The sequence below is a fragment of the Scomber scombrus genome, chromosome 8, assembly GCF_963691925.1.
Source record: "Scomber scombrus chromosome 8, fScoSco1.1, whole genome shotgun sequence".
Taxonomy (NCBI): domain Eukaryota; kingdom Metazoa; phylum Chordata; class Actinopteri; order Scombriformes; family Scombridae; genus Scomber; species Scomber scombrus.
In genome coordinates this window covers 13,942,529-13,963,545 of record NC_084977.1, presented here as the reverse complement: position 1 = coordinate 13,963,545, position 21,017 = coordinate 13,942,529, and the positions used below count along the sequence as shown (strand labels likewise).

At 40.9% G+C, this 21,017-nt stretch overlaps 3 protein-coding genes across 3 annotated transcripts in view; 1 reads left to right on the top strand and 2 right to left on the bottom strand.

Annotated features, from left to right (window-relative positions):
* The first annotated feature begins 1,202 nt into the window (after nt 1–1,202).
* On the top strand, nt 1,203–3,625 carry cks2 (CDC28 protein kinase regulatory subunit 2). Its single transcript, XM_062423758.1, has 3 exons — nt 1,203–1,400; nt 1,849–1,976; nt 3,079–3,625. Exons 1-3 carry the CDS (start codon nt 1,342–1,344, stop codon nt 3,120–3,122), a joined length of 231 nt encoding a protein of 76 aa, XP_062279742.1. The 5' UTR covers nt 1,203–1,341; the 3' UTR covers nt 3,123–3,625.
* Nucleotides 3,626–3,647: 22 nt separating this feature from the next.
* On the bottom strand, nt 3,648–5,750 carry cimap1d (CIMAP1 family member D). Its single transcript, XM_062423757.1, has 4 exons — nt 5,711–5,750; nt 4,933–5,043; nt 4,427–4,540; nt 3,648–4,179 (listed from the first exon to the last, which is right to left on the bottom strand). The coding sequence occupies exons 1-4, from the start codon at nt 5,748–5,750 to the stop codon at nt 3,689–3,691; spliced, it is 756 nt and encodes a 251-aa protein (XP_062279741.1). The 3' UTR covers nt 3,648–3,688.
* Nucleotides 5,751–7,647: 1,897 nt separating this feature from the next.
* cpamd8 (C3 and PZP like alpha-2-macroglobulin domain containing 8) overlaps nt 7,648–21,017 on the bottom strand; it is a 41,685-nt gene continuing 28,315 nt past the window's right edge. Inside the window, exons 35-44 of the mRNA XM_062423753.1 lie at nt 20,261–20,323; nt 18,465–18,715; nt 18,266–18,353; nt 15,416–15,490; nt 15,120–15,225; nt 14,794–14,904; nt 14,503–14,715; nt 11,970–12,044; nt 9,409–9,610; nt 7,648–8,790 (exon numbers count right to left, since the gene is read on the bottom strand). Coding sequence (XP_062279737.1) covers nt 8,790; nt 9,409–9,610; nt 11,970–12,044; nt 14,503–14,715; nt 14,794–14,904; nt 15,120–15,225; nt 15,416–15,490; nt 18,266–18,353; nt 18,465–18,715; nt 20,261–20,323 — 1,185 coding nt within the window. The 3' untranslated portion in view covers nt 7,648–8,789. The remainder of the gene's footprint in view (nt 8,791–9,408; nt 9,611–11,969; nt 12,045–14,502; nt 14,716–14,793; nt 14,905–15,119; nt 15,226–15,415; nt 15,491–18,265; nt 18,354–18,464; nt 18,716–20,260; nt 20,324–21,017) is intronic.

Sequence of the window (21,017 nt, the reverse complement as noted above, 5' to 3'; positions counted from 1 at the left end):
CTTGCTATTTTGCATATACAAGTGGAACAAATCATGCTGTGAATACACCACATCTCATTAGCAGCCATTACCCTGACAACAGTGATTACAACTAAGAACAGCAACATGGGTTTCTTGCAAAACAACATTGTTTAGTTAAAATGTAACTAAACAATGTTTAGTTTAAATGTATGTGCTAACAAATCATTGACTGAGGAAAGTAACATTTGTACCTTGTGTAAGGTCAACAGAAAACATAAAATGTGACTGATGCATTTTTGTCTCAATGCATATTATCGACTATTTTTTATTTTATCAGACCTTTTAAAGGAAAAAGTTAATAAGCCTCTTATAAAACAGACAATTTGACTTGTCATGGCAGGAAAACACGGATGTTAGTAATTATATGGTGGCTCAGTAATAATATGATGGCTCAGTTCATTTCTCCATTCAAGTGACCCAGTATGCCTTGACAGTATGACAGTGGGGCCATCATGTACAATACCAAGTCCATAAAACAGTCTGGTCACTCTAGTCTCTGTATTATCCAAAGTGAAATCCCAAAGATGAAAAATGTCACTAATCTATCTGATAAAAGTGTAATTGAATATATAAATCAATAATTAAGTGAGATAGCTTAACCTGGGTGAACTGTTCATTCCTTTGCCACAAATCATCTTGCAAAATAGGCTTGTATGTTTGATATTTATCAATTATTTAGTAGTAAAATAAAGTTAAAATGAATAAATTGTATTATAGGTCTAACTTGTATTGGCAACAGGAGTGACAATCAATCAAACATTATTAAACATTTCAAAGCAGACATTTCCAACCATGTTTTAGCTTTGCATGTCGTGCCTTCTCTTAAATGGAGCGATATGTCTCTGTCAAAAAAACACAACGCAACGTGGCAGAGAGACAACAAATAAGTAAGAGCTCTCCTTGAACCCCTATCGGTTTCGATAAAGTCCTGTGATTGACCAAAATATTTTTTCAAATACAATAGATATCTTATATTCCATCGACCTAGAAAGATACTGAGAGTTAAAATAAGGTGTGAAATTTCAGTTTTTGCGATAAACATCCCGACAGACTGTGCTTCCTTGTTGAGGTAAGGTTTCGCTGCTGAGTGGTGCATCTTCTTATATATAGACGATCTACAGTGGAGGGCAGCCAATCCGGAGACAGCGAGGAACCGTTGAGGTTTGAATAGTCCCCTGAAAACAGCGGCAGATGACAGCAGCTTGCGGCACTCGTCAACATCGTCGTAGCTAGATTTGCAAATTTATCCGTTAGCTGGCTACTTCACACCACCTGAAAACACCTTTGAACACCAACTTTGACTCCTATCGTCGACTGAAAATGTCTAAAAAACAGATTTACTATTCGGACAAGTACACCGACGAAGAGTTTGAGTACAGGTAGCTATGGTTAGGGTTGTGTGTTTTTTTCAAACGTTAACGTTAAGCCGCCGTCAAACTATTGTAGCTCAACAGAACATAACGTCTGCTGGTAACTTCTATTTGATATGTCAATTTAGTAAAATGCGGCATTAGGATTAAGTGTGTCTTTTGTAAGTTATTATATTTTGATTAACAGAAAGGATCTGATAGCTTAATTTATAAGCTATCAGATCCACTTAACGCATGGCAACTGTTAACGCACACGTCAGTTTTTGAACGTTTAGTTACTGTAAAATTAATTTAGTTAAAAACAACAAGTGAAGCATAGCATCGTTATTATCGTAAATTGAGGCTTTGAGCATTAAAGTTGGCTACCTGAAATGGTTTTCTTTGCCGTCCTGTTTATATAACACATATTCAGTCATCTGGTGGGTCAGTTTTGTAAATCATATGTCTCTCCCCACAGACATGTCGTGCTTCCAAAGCAGCTGTCCAAACTGGTGCCCTCCTCCCACCTCATGACAGAAGACGAGTGGAGGGGACTCGGGGTGCAACAGAGTCAGGGCTGGATTCACTACATGATCCACAAACCAGGTGAGTGGCCACTGTCTTAAAGGATAGGTTCACATTATCTGAAGGCTGTCTTATAATGTACTAATACTCACAAGCCCATATGAATGTTGAACGAGCTACTGATCCTGTTCATATGGGTTGTGGAGGGATGTCTTCTTGTCATGGCTACAAGAGACAGGTGACACAATCACAGTCCTCATGTTTTAGTGCACTGCAAATGTATTAGTGTGAAGCTCAGCCTAAGCAAATGTATAGTTTCAACAGTCTGTTTAGACAAATCAAGCAGGTGTCTTCCAAAGAAACAGTATTTTTAGAACCAAATTCACTCTTTGTGTCGCTGTCTCTGCACTGCAGTTTTACCAAAGATGGACTGTCTGGGAGAAATGTAATTAGGGAATTTTGTATTAAAAGGACTAACTTTGGGAGATTCATACTTGTTTTGTCAGCCTCTGACTCCCCATCTTTGCAAAGAATGACGACTGTGTATCTTGTCCTTCATCTCATACATTGTAGTCGGCTAGGAAGGAATCTCTTAATGATTAGTATGGAGAGAAGGAATGATAACAGCAACCAGTTTATCTATCTATGTACATTTTGCATTTGAATATTATATTATAATAGACATGGCACATGTCTGTAGGGCAGCAGCTAACAATTATTTAATTTGATTGATTAATCTGTTGATCATTTTCTCAATTAAGTAGTTGTTTGGTCTATAAAACATCTGCAAATGGTGAACAATGTTGATTGTTTGTCAAAGACCAAAGTGACGTCCTCAAATATCTTTTTTTTCTGCCGACCAACAGTCCACAGCCAAAGACATGTAGTTTACTATCATAGATCTCATACATGTCATATTTGAGAAGCTGGAATCAAAGAATCAGTTTTTTTCCTTGATAATGATTAATCAATTATCAAAATAGAGTTCATTTTCTATTGATTGACTAATCGTTGCAACTCTGCATATAAGAGCCTATCCTTTTAATAGCTCCTAGCAGACGTCATTAGGCTGTGCCTTAAAGTTAGGTGGACATGGATCACAGTAGTGACAGTGTACTGTATGGTGTAATCGCTGAACTGTAGATGATGCTGACAAACACCTCTTTTCTGCTTTACTCTCCAGAGCCACACATACTGCTTTTCAGAAGACCTCTCCCAAAGGATTAAATGGGAACCATCTGTAAAATACCTGCTATTATCTGTGTTGATTTGTATTGTCTTTGGACCATACATCTCTCCCACATACATCTCTACATGCGTTCTTATGTATAGTGTAGAAAAAACCTTAATTGTATTGTTTTTTGTTCTTTCAAACTCCCTCAATTTATAGAGGTAATGAGAGAGTCAAATAGCTTGATTCCACTGTGAATGATAACCTTATAAACAGCAAGGTGAAAGTTTGCCTGTCAATTGTACATTTTTAATACATTTTTTAAATGTCTGTTATTTTGTTGAGATTGATTTATTTACTGAGTGGTCATACAGCCATGAGGTTTTATTTTTCTCAAATCCATGATTTTCCTAAAGTTTTCTGTGTTTGAACACTTCTGTTCTTTAAACTTATGTTTGTTTAATGTAAATATATTATTTCTAGATATACATTTTGACAGTGAGCTGTGGTTGATTCAACAAGTTTGTTGCTGTGAGGGAAAATAAAATGTACTTCATCAAATGTTTCCATATTTTTGTAAATAATAAACTTGTGTTTGAGTCTTTTTTGTAGGAGAGGATGTTCAGTCAGAAACACTGACAACTAGCGGGGTGACAAATTCTGAGTGTCTTATGCCCAAGGAAAAGGCTGGAGCCCGAGCTTTGTGAGCTGTCACTTTCTCTGGATTATAAGTTCCAGGACCAGGTTTCTTGGTGGCATCTCTGGGAAAACCGTGACGCCCCAGCATGGAAAATGCTGGCTGTCGGGGCAGATAAACACTTGGGTCTGTACTGTTGTACCTGCAAGGCCCTGGTGTCTTAGCTAAATCCATGGATGGCCCTCCTGTGCTGAAAGCACCTGCCAGTGTGTAGCTCGCACTGGCTGGCTTGTTCGGGACTTGAGGGCCCATTAGTGGAGGGAGACAGTACTTGTTCGGAGCAGGTACTGAATCAGTGCTGCGGTAGTGTGTGCGAGAGCCCATTGTGTAGGATGGGGGCCTTCGCTGGAGGTTGCATGGTGGAGCTCTTTCGGGGCTGTATGCACCTGGTCCAGGTGTCTGGAATAGCTCCTCTAGTGAAGAGAAAACAGTTGAAAAGTATAAACCATCAATTCAGCACCATCTGTGCCTGCAAAGGCGGTCCAGATTTTCAGTTACTACAGCTGACAATGGAGCTCTAGTAGTAGTGTCAAAAACAGATGTTGGTTCATTGTCACAATAGTGGAGTAAGAAATTAAGCTGTTATCTAAATAATGACTTACAAATTAATCTTTCCAAAAAACAAACACCCAAAATAAAAATGTGTTATGAATAGGAACTTACTCTGTGCTTTCATTCTGCCCAACATCGAGTATGCAGGTGTGCCGTCCCTTCCAAAGCGGGTCATTTTTGCATCAATGTAATACTGAGGTCCTGGACTGGAGTCAACACAATACACTGCAGGGAAAGTAACATCTACCATAAATCCAATATCATTTTCCTCTGTCGGTTTAGTTCGATCATGCATTCCTCCAAAAATAGACTGAACTGAAGTTAATTTTAGGGGCAAAGGCTGAGAAATAACTACACAATTATGAGGTGTTGTCTCCCCCTAGTGGCTCTGATGTGATGTTACACCACCCTGGAGTCATGCTTCTCTGTTTAGCCAATGTGATGTATTTGAGAAGATTAAATCATTTTCAAATATGTCAACTATATAAATTACTGTAAAAAAGTGCTTTGTAATATTTGTGTTGATACCTCTAACACAGTTTTTGGTCTTTGAGATCAATAGCTGATAACAGTAGAAGCTCATAATCATCCTTATTACAAATGAGAGAGGGGCTCACTATTGTCACTCATCCTGGCATGGAAAGAGTAGGCAGGGCTGGTTGGCTTGGTGAAGTCATGGCCCATAAATCCAATGGTAGGAGGAAGCCCATAGCGCCCAGGACCTGGCCCTAGAGATTGGGGGGGGGGGGGGGGAAGATAAGATGTCACACAGACAAAGGGCCTACACACTTATTCACTTTCTCACATACAAATTGGGTGCCATAGATATAACATTTACACTGCATAAATGACACAAATGTTAAAGTGGCAGCAGTTTTAATGTAATTCATGGCTTCTGTAATCTATGGAAGCAGCTGGAGTTCCTCTGCAGCTTTGTTTTCAATAGAAAATTAAAGCTGAGTGTTACTAAGTATATTCCAGCATCAGTCAGTGAGTAATACAGTAATGTGGAATGTCTAAATCTGCAAAATAATACTTTGGGTAACCTGTTGCTAACTCTGATATTAATACTCCAATGGCAATATGAGAGGCAAAACAATAACAAGGATGTTGCTGCAGGCAGCAAACATCAAGTTAACGTAGAGAAAAGCATTATATCAGCAGAGCAAGTGGGAGCATTTTATTATTTTTCTTTTTACAGAAAAAAAGCAAGTCCTGGCAAGTCTGCACGCTGAGAAACCCTCTCCTTTCCTCAAGTCATTGCTCCCCCTTTTTTCAACATAGAATGACCAGTAGAGATAATATACACAATATTTCTGTCTTTACATAAGGTGTTAAGTAACTGATCATGCTGAGTCACCTTTGTAAGAATTCATCTTCCATTAATGGACTTACCTTTTTCTCTGCCTGCAATTGCTGGATACTTTTTCTCCATTTGGCTCTTTATAAAAGTGAATGATCCTTCAGGAATCCCACAGTGACAGCAATACTACAAAATATTGAACAACACTCTGAAAATCCCCATAGGATGTAAATCATAACAAGAAGCAGAATGAGAAAATATTGACTGATTATTGTAAAATCATGGAAAAACCTCAAAGCCGTTCTTTTTTTTGTGCACCTTACCACAGATACAGTACATCCCCCTGAGGCAGGCTGAATACTTGAAATTTAAAAGTCATAAGATGAGCATCAACACCTTAGTCCTTAATGCGTGCCCACCTGGAAGGTCTTTCTTCAGACATCATAGTGATGTTTCTCCAGGATCCAGCATGAGGCATGCACTGACTGTCACTGAAACCTAGAACCCTGACGATCCAGAATCAATCCCTCATTTCCTCTGAAACAATTAGGAAACCTGATACCTATAATACATATCAAAGTGTCAACAACAGAGCAGACTACGTTTTGGATAGGGTTTATCTATCTGCCCATTTGTCCAAATGCTGGTGACAGGTGAATAGCCCGTTCCTCCGGAGAGGTGGATGTATAGGTGCACTCAGCTGGTACTTAGGAACAATGTCATCACTCCAATTCACTCTCATGTAACGCTAGCTCCCTCTGAAAAACCATGAAACCAAGATCCCCCTCTCCCTCCTTTCTCTTTTCACTCGTTCTGCTCATCGCAGTTTGGAGACGCAATATCACTCTTCAGCCATGCATGCAGTTGCCACGGAGACTGTTGTGGATAGACTTTGCAGCCAAGGTCCCCTGCACTGCTGGCTTTATTGTCACTACAGACACACTTTTTCCATTCAGACTGGATGGGTAACTGCATGTGCATTGCATCTACTAAGAGCTTCTGAGAGAGAGACGGAGAGTTTCTGTAAATTTCCATAAGTTTTACCTCAAAGTAAGACTGCACATTTTGAACTCTGCATTTATGACATACTATACTGTAAGATTTCTTTTTTTTTTTTTTACACCCCTACAAACACACATAAAGCCTCAAAACATGCAGGGTTAGATGCAGTGCAGCACACCTGGGGCAGTTACAGGCCCTGCCTATCTAGTCATAAATTGCCAACATATAGCTGGAATACACTGCTGGAAATTAAACTAGCAACCCTCTGGTTTCTGATCGGTCAAACCAGTTACTCCAGTTAGGTGCAGTTACAGTTTATCCTTCTTTGAGCCACCTATAATCCCAGTGATGATTTGTAGTTGGGATTTTAAAGGACTCGTTTGAAGGCCCAAGCTGCCAGAGGCCACAGTAACCAAGAGGGGTGACAAGTGACATGTACAGAAAACAAACATTAAACTTTAACAAGGTCTAACTCCCTCCCAGCTGCTGTTTTGGTAACCTGAATCTGTTGCGGGCAGTGACGTAAATACATTTGTTGCACATCCAAACTTAAAGAGGTCTATACAGTATGTACAAACGGATACACACGCATACATGTTTTCTGTCTCTTAGGGTCAGAGAGTCAGTTATCAAAGCAGAGGGCCCTCTGAAGCAGGGTTGTAATACAGCTCACTGCTGACAGGAAATTATCTCCAGACTTAACTAGCCGTTCAAAGGAAATGGAGCAACACAGCTTTCATAAACTGAACTGCAGATACATGCACTGTGGTGCATCTGCAGAGATTGCACTGTTCTAAAAAGTAAAAAGGCTTATGGTGTTTCTTTCCTGCTGTAATACAAAGTTTACTGGCAAAAGCAAAATACAGAAGGAGGAAGAAGATTAAACCTGGGCAACCTAATTAAATACATGAGTTCTGCATAAACACTTGAGTGTGTAAACATAACCAAAACCAAAACCCTGGATTGTATACAAATTTTATTCTCGTTTGTTTAAAAAGCACAATATTTGATATGAATATGGGCTACATTTAATCAAATTTGGTACATTTACAGAAATCCAAAACTTCATTCTTGATTTTTTAAAGGTGATTGCTTCAAGAATCAAAATTTAACATAAACAAAATAGCTTATGAACTGTACAATCAAATCTCAAGGTAGGTATGGTGAAAGATGGACTTGAGAGTAGATGTTGGTATCTTGGTGAAAAAAAGAATTGAGCTGGGGGCGTCCTTGTGAACCAGTGATCTAAGATGCATATCTTATATGAAGTAACTGTGAAATTCATGGTTCAAGTCCGCCAGGGACCTTCGTTGCATGTCAGTTCCCTTCTCTCTCTCTCTCCTTATGTTTCCTGTCAATCTCTACTGTGCTGTCTAATAAAGGCAAAAAGCCAAGAAAATCTTAAAAATGAAAAAATTTCAGCTTATGTTTCTGTAAAGCATATGGGTAGCATATGTCTTTTTCCAGCAGGATACCAGTACAGGAATTTCATCAAACATTTCAGTAATTGGGTTAAAGCTTGCTATGAAAGACAAAAAAAATTCCTCTGACAGTGCAAATCTTTTCTTTGAACTGAAAGAATCACAACGTAACAGGGCAAAAAGTAGACTGTATGGGGGGGCAATGACAACAAAATAAAAATGATATGACCTCTAGCTACAAATAAATACCACAGATAGAAAATATAACAAAATATTTTGCTTAAAGTCAGGGGTAATTACAAACATAAATACTTGATTATTTCTTCTAGTGATTATAAAGGCAGTACAGTGAATAACAAAGACGCTATGGTGCCTATTGGTGACTAGGAGTCTGGAGGAAGAAAATGGAAGTCTGGAGGACAGTCATCCACACACACACACACACACACACACACACACACACACACACACACACACACACACACACACACACACACACACACACACACACACACACACACACACACACACTTATGAAAGCAACCACACTGACTTGTTTACATTCAAAACAATCTAACACCTAATACACATACACTATCACACAAAGTCACACTCTCATTCTCCTGACTCCACCGTCTCTTCCTTTCAGGCTGAGAAAGTCCCAAGTCTCTCTTCTCTTTCCATTCACTAGCATATTCACAAATAATGTACAATTTGGAGGTGGGTATGGCTTCACTCTGTGGGCGTTTCTGTGGATGACATAAAAACAGGACACATTTTTGTTGTAAGAGCATCTCGGACACTGTTTGTTCTTTCACTGAACAATATCAAGACCTGTGGAGAAACAATCCTGTTAATTTCATTACCAGGAACAAAATGTCATACTTACAAAAGATTAACCCATAAATAAATGCTTTTAAAGCCTGATATAGCGTATTACTCTATGCCATGGAACTTCATTGTTCTGAAAAAAACAACTAAAAACACATAGGTGAGCTACATTGTTGTACTCATTGACAAGTTCCTTCATTAAGGTGAATTTTTTTTTTAATCATACATACACCTTTCTGTTGCTCAATACTCACAAGAAAACCAAATATATATTCATTCGCATTTGTTGTAAAATAGTCCCTAACAAATGTATTTACTCCTGTTTTGAGCAATTTTTGCTAATAATTACAATGTCTGGCAGTTATACTATATTCCTTAGTCTTTCTACAATATGAAACAAACACAAATGTATGTCATCAGGAGAAACAAATGAGCTTGAGGCTGAGTGCTACAGATGAGGTAGGCAGACAAACATATTATTGGTTTTGGTCTTTTTATGAAATGTTTTGACAATAAGAAACACAAATAGCTCGTACCATCGCTCAGGGCTGTTCCTTGTGTCCAGTGTGGGTGGCTGGGTATCTGCTGGCAGGAGTAACTTATGCTCTACACCCTCCCCGCCTTCGGGAAGGTCAAAATGGTCCCCTCCCTCTGCATCAGCAAGGAAGGGCTCAGTGTCCGGGTCATATTCATAGGAGTAGTAGGACACCTCTGCCATGGACCCATGCTCCTCTTCACCTGGAGAGATCAGGGAAGGGGTGAAAAAACAATCAGTTGCATTTAACCAAAGGTTGATGAATTAGCCCTTCAATGGTAGATCACCATATCTGATATACAATGAAATATTCTTGATTCCATTGCTGAAGATTAAAGTGTTCATCGAGATATTAATGGTTTGTGTATCACACACTCTTCAGCAGCAATACCCCATCACTGACAGTAGGTGTCCCTCCCTGCTTAAAATGTTGCATTCTCATATAGCATGCTGCTTCAAAATCACTCTTTTTAAAAGATGGTATAGCTTTATTAGATGTTCATTGTATATAAGCACCTTATATAAGTCTCCTACAATCAGATTGTGCTTCTTTAAGGTTTGCAGCACACAATGGACTTTACCATGATAACTAAACACACACACAACACGCAAATAATTTGCAAACAGTTGATCGTTAGAGAGGGAAATTAAAAGATTACAGCAAATTATATGCGAATAATACATACATTAAAATCATGAAAAATAAAATGTCAACCTAAATGAAGCCTGCAAGTCTGTGTATCCATTATATGTTTTCCTCTGGTACAAGTTCACTAATAAGACAAGTCTGCACAGGGAAGCTAATTCCAGAGCTTCAGCTTCCTCCACTGTTCCAGTGGAAAGTGTCAGTTCCTTGGCACAACCCGCCTTCACCTATTACACTCTCAGTGCACTTAGCGGGCATGTCGTCAACATTCTAATGGTTTACAATGACAGTGTTTTTACAGTACTTATTCAATCTAATCACCCGAGGGTTATCATATTGTAGGTGAGTGTGCGTATCTTTGTAGGTGTGTTTGCCTGTGTGAGCATGCAATATGCGTATGTGTGTGTGCATATATAGTTATACGTATGTGTGTGTGTGTGAGTGCATAACAGCATTCCTGTGGTAAGTGTGAAGCGTTAGCTTTTGTACTAAGGAGACCTTTGACTGAGAGCAGCTTTGTGAGCTGTAGCTACCGGGAGCTGCAGGCTGAGAGACAAGTCAGCGCAGGCTGTGCCACATCACACACACACACACACACACACACACACACGCACACGCACACGCACACACACACACACACACACACACACACACACACATATACACATATACACACACACACGCACGCACACACACACACACACACACACACACACACACACACATACACACCTGTATACAACTCAAACATATATATTTATATATATATATATATATATATATATATATATATATATATATATATATATATATATATATATATATATATACATATAGGTAGACCTTAATGCATTTAATCTGCAACAGCTCACACATTACCACATGAAATCCATGCACACACTCTCCTGCAACTTGTGAATGACTGCAGCGCCTTTTTTGTTTTCATTGCCAAATGTAACACAGCTACATCCTCCCTCCACACACGGCCAAACATCCTATCAGGAATTCTCTGGCTGCCTCTCTGGAAGTGGCAGCTGATCTAAGCTCATGGCAGAGCAACAATCAAGCCGGCAGTGTGAAACCTATCCTCCTATTTATCGCAACGATCGTAGACATGATGTGGTGCCAGGGGAATGTGGTGCCACACACCACACCTACACTTCTACTTTCCTCCTCTCATCCTTTCTCTCTGCTCTTCTTTCTCTTTCATCTTGTCTCCCACTCATCCCTTTTTCACTAGCTTTCTCCCCTTTCTTCTCTCAGCTTCGCACCCCCACCCCACTCCCTTTCATGTCTTTGTCTCTCACTCTGTAAATCTGTAAACTCCCATTCCCCCTCCACACACACTCGCATTCATGCACACACACACACACACACACGCACACACATACACAAAATTATAACATGCAAATGTATATAAACAACATACCAGTTATTTGGACATGCATGTATCAGGTGACAGTATGCCTCAAATTTGACTTTACACATTTACATTTAGCTGACACACATGCACAGATTGACTTAACTTGGATGCAGAACCAGATGACTAGAAAATTCGAGCTGCAGCATCGAGACAGTGGACATCACATGTTGCTGATAAGATAAAAGCTATTGTATATTTAATTCTATTTATTTATTTGACAGTGATAATGCTCATGAATTAACGGGAAAAAAGCATGCTAGGGTAATTTTCATCTGCTATCCCTAACCAGATGTTAACGAGGCAAAATTTAAATTAAATAATTTAAAAAAAATGTATGCAGGAAATACAGATAATTCCTGCCTTGCCTGGTGGGTTCAGCTGGCCTTAGCGGGGAGATGGAGGGAAAGTGGAGAGACAGAGAGAGGTGATGTGAAAAAACTGCAGGGAGAATGTATATGGGAGATGGGAGGTACGGTGTGGTAGATGAAATTACCTGTGTGTACAGGCACTGAAGGCTGCTCAGTTTCCTGGCTCGCTATTCGTTGCTTGTCCTCCACTGTGGTCTCCACTGGAAATACAAACACACACACATACACACACACACACACACACGTTAGATTATTGGCCACCACAGCACCTAAAAACTAATCATGAATTCAACAGAGTTTCAGTGTTGCATAATCTAAATACTGCCCAGAAGCATTATCCACCCCACTGAGCAACACTTCTTGGCAAAATAATGATGTACGCTGAGTCTTAGCTGAGGCCTGCATTAAAATCTTTCTAAAAATAGCAGGGGCCAAACCAGGGCCAGGAGGGCCATGTGTGGAAACAAATTGTATCTTTTTCCTTTTCGAAATGGGGAAATGGTGGCATGGATGTCCCCACACAACCATACACAAACAAACAAGGTCAGGGAGCTGAGCTCTAAACAAAAATGCGATCCTTTTGATAATCTACAGCATGAACCCACTTGGCACAAAGTGAGGTCTTTTCCCACCAAAGTTTTGTCTATGCCTTTTCCCAATCTGCTCCAGAACATGAAGGCTCCTTTGTTGTTGGGCTGTGCGTCGGAAAGGAATGTGACAAGGATTTCAAAGGGCTGGACAAAAGCACTCTGTCATTTGGAGAGAGCCCTGTAATACAGCAGAGAGTGAGAGAGGGTGGTGGCGGGGGTTGCGTCGGGGTAGCTCTCCTCAAAAAACGTATCCAGTAATCAGCTCAACACCTGAACAGCTGTTTCCACAGCTCAGATCATGGCACACACAAATGAGCATAGACACACTTGGAGCTGCTAGCAAACAGACAGACATGTCCATTGGACAATTACACACTTGCAGAAAGTTACAGCACACACACTTGTTTCCTGTATATGGAAGAAAGGTTCAGGCATATGCTGTCAATGTTTTTGAATTAGAGTCAACCTACTGTACAGTTTACTCTAGCTTCAATAGAAATTGCTGCCAGCTATTTCCTGCTCTGAATCTTTTAACTTACACTAAACTAAGGCTGGACTTGATAAACAGCGGTGTCAGATTTGAGCTGTTCCACATCTATGTAATTATTTCCATCTAATTCCAGTAGTGTTAGCCTGATTTCATTTCACCTCAACCTGACATTTTATCAGTCCCTCCAGGAAATTGCGATCTTTGAATCACAATTATTATGGTACTGTGAATTCTACCGATATCTGCAATACTTGCGGGTACTTGCAATTTTGCAAATTCCAACAATTTCTCTGTATTAAAGATACTATTAAGAATATTCTGATATCAATATATCATCATGAATTTAATGTGTATACGTTTCAATGAGAATGAAAGACAATTGCGACAAGTCCATCAATATCCTCCATTTTGTATTGATATTGTGTGAGACCGGGTTGAATTCACAGGAGTTCGGCTGAGGGCATTACAGCACAAAATAAGCCTTTTCAAACAAAACATGCTCATTTACAGTCATCGAGTCTCTTCAACCTCTCTTCTCATACACCATGCCTGTTGACTGAAAAAAACCTGGCAAAACAGGAAGTGACAGGATTTATGGGAAATGCATTATCTTTTTCCCCACCCACATTCTGTTAACACCCGCCCCTACTCTGCCTCTGATTGGCTCTGACGCTGATACTCTTACGTTAACCCCAACTATCTCACTCCCCATGGTTAGACCTTATCAACCTAAGCAACAAAGGGACAAGTACTATCCAATCAGAGGTAGAATAGAGGCAGGACTTAGCAGATTGCAGGTCGGGAAAAAATAAGGCATGGGATATTTGGTCTTACCATGAGAATCAGACTTCCAATTGCTAAGGCTACCAACTTTCTGCATCAGTCTAATCAGAACAACCAACAAGAAACATCATTGCATCCCGCATTCAAGTGAAATTACATGATGAAGAAAGTGAACCCATCTAATTTGCCAATGAAAGTAACTGCAAAAGACTGTGAAAACAATTCTCAAATGTTTTAAATGACAGTGTAGTCACACCACCTTCAACTTGCAATTTTCTCATTTTCCTGCAGTTTTATCTTAAAAATAGCCAAATAAAAACAAACAAACAAACAAAAACCCAAAGAAAAGTCACATAAATGTTCGAAAATTGCAACAACAAAAAAACCTAATGCTGGAGGGACTGATTTTATACCTTTTTACACCAAAAGAGATATGTCAAGTTGTTATTTCTGTTTGTTAATTTATGTACATGGACCTACAACATTTTTTCCCACTATTTTTCTACGGTAGGTAGGTGGTCAGCTATCTATTTTGAAAGATAATATCAAAATTCTTAAAACTGCCTACCAAGCTACTAAGCTGATTGGTCGACTGTTTATTAAGCTGGAGGAAACAGTCATCAAAGGGACCTACACAAATCGCTGGACAAATCTGACTTGTGGTTGGACATTCAAAGGTCTGGAACCAGGCTGGAGTAGTGTGCAAGCATCAGCACGAGAGAATTGTGGACTGTTGTGAGGCAGCAGTCCCAGACCTCTGAACTAAGTATCAACTAATGTGTGAGAGTTTCTTACTTTTTGGACACTGGGACAATGGAACTTGCTTGATGCGTGTCCCGTTTCGACAGGCAAACACCTCCATCTGACACTGGTTCTGGTAGAGCTGCCCATCTGATCCACAAACCGGCTCCCCATCGTAACCGCAATCCCTGTAGCAAGTGCAACGCTCAAACTGCTCCTCCTCCAGACAGCCAAACACATTGTTGCACTGGCTCGCCTGCACAAAACCTGCAGAATAATTTTTTCGTCAGAGACTGTTGGAAGTCAGGTATAAGTGAATGATAAAGGACATAGCATACATCTCACCTATCCACTGATTGGTTGAACTCTCCACCTCGTTGCAAGTGGGTCCATCACACAGCTCCCGTGCCAGTGGACTGCTCTCGCTCACGTTGTAGAACCGAGTGGCCTCGAAGGCTGCATAAGCACAGACCCACACCAGCACATTCACACATCCATACACACAAAACAATGATGATGCTCACCATAACTGGCTCATAAACTAGAAAAATTCCAATTTCCACAAAAAGAAAAAAAAAGCCACTTCATAAATCAAGGTGAGTTAGACAGATGTCTTTCATGCTCTGCAACTTTTTAAAGAGCAGTACTTAAAATATTCATCATAGGCACACCTGGTTCATAGTAGTCATAGATCTTGACCGGAACAGGCGCTGTCTTGCCCACAATGTATTCCCTGACAGCTTGGAAGGCCACACACGTCATACACTGGCTGGGGATCTGAGATGGGATGACAAACACAGAAAAACACTTACAGAAAAAATGCTATGGAGACAGATGCAAATATGCCATCATACACACATATATTTCTCCCCAACTTTGTGCCATCACAGATGAAGAACACTGTCCTCATCCAACATCATTACACATACATCATGATTCATTCATCATGAATTTAGATTTAACTCACCTCATCAAAGTAGAATAACACTTTTCTCCCATTTAGCTCGTATCTCTTCAAACCCACTCTTTTGTCCATCAGCAGCTGTTTAGGAAGACACAATAAATCAGGCAACACAGAAAAACAAACAACCACAACTGGATTTAAGAAATTCTGCTTTGTAGCCTTAAATCATTAGATCTTGCTTTGTCCTGGAAATTGCTTAGAAATTCTGTTGTGTGTTTTGTTGTTTAAGGTGGAAAACATTTTTGTGATTTTGTGATGTTGTAAACCAGCTCAAAGTTACATGCCAACATTTCATTTAGCATACTAACAGTTAAACAAGCCACAATCTATTCATAAAAACCAAGAAGAAACTCACCCATACCTCTCCCTCGTGCATCTGTCATATATCTATAGTATAAAATGCACATTCTGGCTTGTGGTGACTACAGCTGGCTGAACATTTGATTCCAAATAGCATAAATAGACATAGGTGGTAGCTGCTGACATGGACATGAATAGTAATCAGCACCACAGTGGACTGGACAGCTCCGTGTCATGCTAATAAAGGTTTAATATTTACAGATTAAATATAAAGTGTTAAACAAAAACACTGGGTTATGTTAATCCAAGACTAAAGATAACCCTGATTAACATGTCCAAATGCTCCAAGAAACCATGAGGAAATCCCACTTTGCACATTCCACGATCTCTGCTGTCATAAGTCCTTAATCCCCATTGCGTACATGTACACTTCAAGTATATTAAAATGCATTATGTTGTACAGTACCCTTTCCACTCAGCAGTCAAAGTCCACATGGTCTGCATTTGCTCTGTGGGCCACAACAGGAATGTAAACTATATGCACCCAAGCATGACGTGACGGCTGGGGTGGAAAATGTATTGGTCACTAATCAAGGGCTGGGACTATAATAGTTGAAATCCACAAGGCATCATGGTTTTCCTCTGGGATCACCTGCCCAGTGTTTTCTATTTAGTGTCTACCTGATATTTTGTGAACCACGTACACAAATGTATAGCTGGGTCAGACCAGCATGACCATATCTAGTAAATATGAGAGTGTATGAATGAGTAACGAGGAAGCTGTTTACTGCAAATCTGAGTGTGTGCATAGAGAGCCAGTGGAGTTAATTCCCCCCACAGGGGGATTTTTCATTCTGTCAAAGGTGGCAGCCTTTGGACAGCAGGGGTTTATGAGGTGCTCAGCCTGAGCTGGCGCCACCGAGACACACACATGCACAGCACTCTGTCTCTGTCTCTCTCGCTCTCTCTCTCTCTCTCTCTCACACACAGACACACACACACACACACACACACACACACACACACACACACACACACACACACACACACACACACACACACACACACACACACACACACACTGTTTCTGTTTACGACAGTATTGTTTGTCTATCTAGTAGCAAAAAATTGCCAATGAACTCCCATAGCTCAAATGTTATACCCATGGTGTGTTCTGGGTCGTTAAACAAAACTCATTATATTGGGTGATAAGATGCCATGGCTGTGGTAGCTCCCAGTCAGTCAGTGGACTAATCATTCATGACTACAGCATCCATGCAAGCAACTAGACATGACTGTAGAAGCCAAGCTTGCCACCATAAATTGAGGAATGTAAGTGGCAGTCGGGCAGGCAGCAGTAAAACTCCAAGGGAGGCCAGCAGGGGTGTAAACTGAGCTTGTTAGCCACTACAACTCAGGTCAGCCTCAAATGACACACACCCTGTGGTATATATGTGCATGTATGTGTGTGCATGTTTAACATCTCCCCAGGTATCCACAGAGGTGGCTCTTTTAGGGAGGGAAGCCTGCAGAATAAGGCCCTATAACTGTCTAGTAATGAGGGACAAACTTCTGATGGGTGGCTGACCTGCATCTAGCCCTTAAATTTCCCTCCCCTTTCTCTCTCTTTCCATCAGTATAACCGTTCCTCAATTGACCCATCCATCCTACCCCAGTTACTCCTATGATGCAGTTCTGTTCATACAATATAAGTCGGCCCATTGTGTAACCCCACATGGCATAAGGAGGCGAGTGTGTGTGTGTGTGTGTGTGTGTGTGTGTGTGTGTGTGTGTGTGTGTGTGTGTGTGTGTGTGTGTGTGTGTGTGTGTGTTTAGACTTGCAGACCTAGAGAGGCCCAGTGGCCTATTGCCCCGAGACATTGTAACTCTACATGGCCTGAACTGGCTGTTCTTTTTCTTATCATACCTTTAAAAAAAACACCATAAAAAGACCCTCACCTTAATGACCACTCCCCTGACTGCTAAAGTACAAACATGTGCAGATTCCACATGTGTGTAACACCCAGCACTTAAAAGGCCTTGTCCCCATTTTAAGGAAGTGAAGTATCCTGGAGCATCACAGAGGAAATATTTTTCCTGTTGTCCCACACAACTTCTAACAACATCGAGAATGTCAGGTAAACACTCAACAGTTTCCTGTTCTGACAAATACTTACATCAAAACACCTTCAGGTGTACTGCAAGAATAATATTCATATCCAATATGTGTGTTTGTTTATGTGAGTAAGCTTAGGGATGCATCGCGTGGGTGTAAATGTGTACATATGGGCTTGGTGTTTTCAAAGGATTCTGCAAATGAAACAGGAGGAGAGGAGGATAAATTCCATGACATACTGTTTTTGTCAAATGGCCTCCAGATGTGGACGCATCTGTCTCTTTCTACCTGCCTGCCACTTACTTGCCTATCTATCTGTGAGCCACTAGGACCAACAACGATGGGTGTCTATGGATCTGTGTATGTTCAGGATGATGTCCAGTCTCAAAACCTTCGATAAAGTGTGTGTGTGTATGTGTGTTAATGTGATTACATACCCGCTCTAGACTTTCCACATCTGCTCGGAAACCAGAAATCATGGGAACTTCTATGACTGCCATGTTTGATGAGCCTGAATGCAGCCACCTAGACAGACAGTTAGTCAGGATGAGGTTTTGGGGGTACGAGCTGTAGCAGCAGAGCTGTGCATATGTGTAGGGTCAGTTTCTGTACTTGTGCACAGTGTGTGCGTTCTACCTGGCACAAACTTCTAAGGAGATGTGGAAGTCCATTTTGTCCTGGTGGGCTGCTGGGTCATCATCGTCGATGGGTGCCCGCCGCTTCCGGTTGAGCTCAGAGCGGTTGTCGGCACGGCTACGGGAGCGCGAGGTAGGATGACGGGAGGAGGGGGTCTGTAGGTGTCGTTCCTGAAAAGGCTCTTTCAGGTCCACCTTGAGCTGAAAGGCTGGCTTGGATACTGGGTCAGGTACGTTGTACGAAACATCAATCTACAGGCACACAGAGAGAAGTGGTTGAAGTGTGTTTGAAACCAGGCTTTTTCCACAGGGAAAACAAAACAAAGATGGTGAGGTTTTTGAACAGACTGTTCAATGCCTGCTAAATTCACCTTTCCTTTCACTGTCTTGGTTGTTTTTGACTTGGAACCCTTGCATTGGGAAGTTCTTTCTAACTAAATATTTCCCTTTGTGATTAGGACATTAGGCCCTGAAGTGGTATTCCCAATTTGGGATACAGTGGATAGGACCAATGACAAGCTGACACCTATGGAAACATTATATGTCAGATCAGCTGATAGTTTGTCATAATGTCTGCTCTCATAGCAAGTCTTAATTTGTTTGCCAAATGTTTGGTATTTGAGGGAGCAATCTGTAAAATAAATATGAATAAAATGAATAAATAACTTTTTCTATGAGAAAATGAATACATAAAATTTTGACAACTATGTGAAAAACACAAGATTTGGCACCAAGGACTGGCAACAAACTACTTAGAATGCAAACATTAAGGACCTCCGGCCTAGAAATTCAGGAAAAAAAACGAAGAAAAAAAACTTTTGAAGCATAAACCACAAATCATATTCACTGGACACAAGACATGCATTCAGCAGACTACTATTTCACCCTCAGGACAACTCACTGCTTTGATGTGCTTTTTAATTTCACACAAGATTATTTTTCCCAGAACTGTACACATTCTGAATAAATCATCCAGTCTGATTTGAGACCTTTGCAAAGCTACTAAATGATAATCCTTAGGCACAGGATATATACTCATCACATACAGTATGTCTACAAACATACACACAGGCGGGTCTCTTTGATTGCCCCGCTCTTGTATTTCATTAGAGCCCAGGTGCTGCTGCCCTGAGGGGCTGTCAGAGGGGTGTGTTGACGCACAGAGAGGTGTGGATGGAGGGAAAGAGGGGAGAGAGGGAAAGTAGAGAGGTCTGAAGAAAGAAATTGTGTGTTTGTGTGTGAGAAACTCACTGAGGAGAACAAGTTGGAAGACGTTTTAGGCATTGCACAGCAGAACACAACATCCGCTGCTGTAGCTGGCTCTGTCTCATGCACATGCATGTTTCCAAAAATGGGATTGTAAACATCTTTGATTACATATGCGTTATCATGTTTGCCTTGTTTGGTTTTCAAGTGGACAAACTTTTAAACATGGGTGATAAAGAGAGAAGACATATCATCATCCAGCAAAGAAGAAAAAATTGACTCCTATTGTTTATGAAAGGGGCTTTTGTTTGTCCGTGACAAGGTAGGACTTAAACAGCACCCTGTCCAGGGGACCACAAGAATCAACAGGAATGATCAACACATAACAAAACAATTGGCTAAACTCTACCAGATTACTCCAATTTACAGGGAGAAATTTGGGCATTACGGGGCGACTGACTCTCCCCTGCCGGCAAATTCTTGCTGTGAGCCGATGAAGTAAGTGCAGCATTACAGTTCCTTTTTGGGCAATGTTCAAGACTGCAAATGTGTCTGTGTGTGTGTGAGCTTGTGTGTGTAGCACTACAATACCTGCATAAGACAGCAGCCTTCTCCTTTAGCGCTGACAAAAAGGCCTGTGGGGATACTGGGAATCTGAAAAAGAGCGAGAGAGAGAGAGAGAGAGAGAGAGAGAGAGAGAGAGAGAAAGAGAGAGAGAGAGAGAGAGAGAGAGAGAGAGAGAGGAGAGAGAGAGAGAGAGAGAGAGAGAGAGAGAGAGAGAGGGGGAGAGAGACAGAAATAGAGAAGAAAGAGGAGAAACAAAGAGAGTCAGAGGGGGCAGGGAGAGGTGAATGAGCCATTTATCAAGTGAATGAATGCTGTAGGCTGCTGCACTGCCACTAGTGGTTCCCTGGCTACTAACCAGCAGGCCTTAATTGCCCCCAATTAAGCTGACACCACTAATCTCAGCAGAAGAACATGCCCGGCAGAGAGGATGTACTGCACTCTCACCTGAACTGCTCTGGCTGACCTCACACCACAGTGCCCTGACCGAGGTAGTTCATGCCCACACTGTAAAGTTTGTAATGTGTGGGCAAACAGGCCCATAAAGCACAGTTCTTAAATCAGACAGACCAACAAGGTGCTTTTGGGAAATCCAGCCCAGTTAAGCTTGGTTTGGTTTGGCAGTATGTTTTGGCTACTAAACAGCCGGACATGGAAACAGAGATTAATGTTGAATGCCAGAGTGTGGCTCTGGTATATACACACTCATCAGTCACTGTAATTAAGAGGGAAACATTACTAAATTGCATTAAAGTGCAGTTCCTCTTGAGTGAAATGACCCTTC

Bases quoted from the DNA above. Each gene is read 5' to 3' on its own strand.
- cks2 (XM_062423758.1), top strand. From the start codon at position 1,342: ATGTCTAAAAAACAGATTTACTATTCGGACAAGTACACCGACGAAGAG. The intron at 1,401-1,848 runs GTAGCTATGGTT...CTCTCCCCACAG, and splicing joins GACGAAGAGTTTGAGTACAG to ACATGTCGTGCTTCCAAAGC. The intron at 1,977-3,078 runs GTGAGTGGCCAC...TTTACTCTCCAG, and splicing joins CTACATGATCCACAAACCAG to AGCCACACATACTGCTTTTC.
- cimap1d (XM_062423757.1), bottom strand. From the start codon at position 5,750: ATGGAGAAAAAGTATCCAGCAATTGCAGGCAGAGAAAAAG. The intron at 5,044-5,710 runs GTAAGTCCATTA...CCCAATCTCTAG, and splicing joins AATTGCAGGCAGAGAAAAAG to GGCCAGGTCCTGGGCGCTAT. The intron at 4,180-4,426 runs GTAAGTTCCTAT...TTTTCTCTTCAC, and splicing joins GGGCAGAATGAAAGCACAGA to TAGAGGAGCTATTCCAGACA.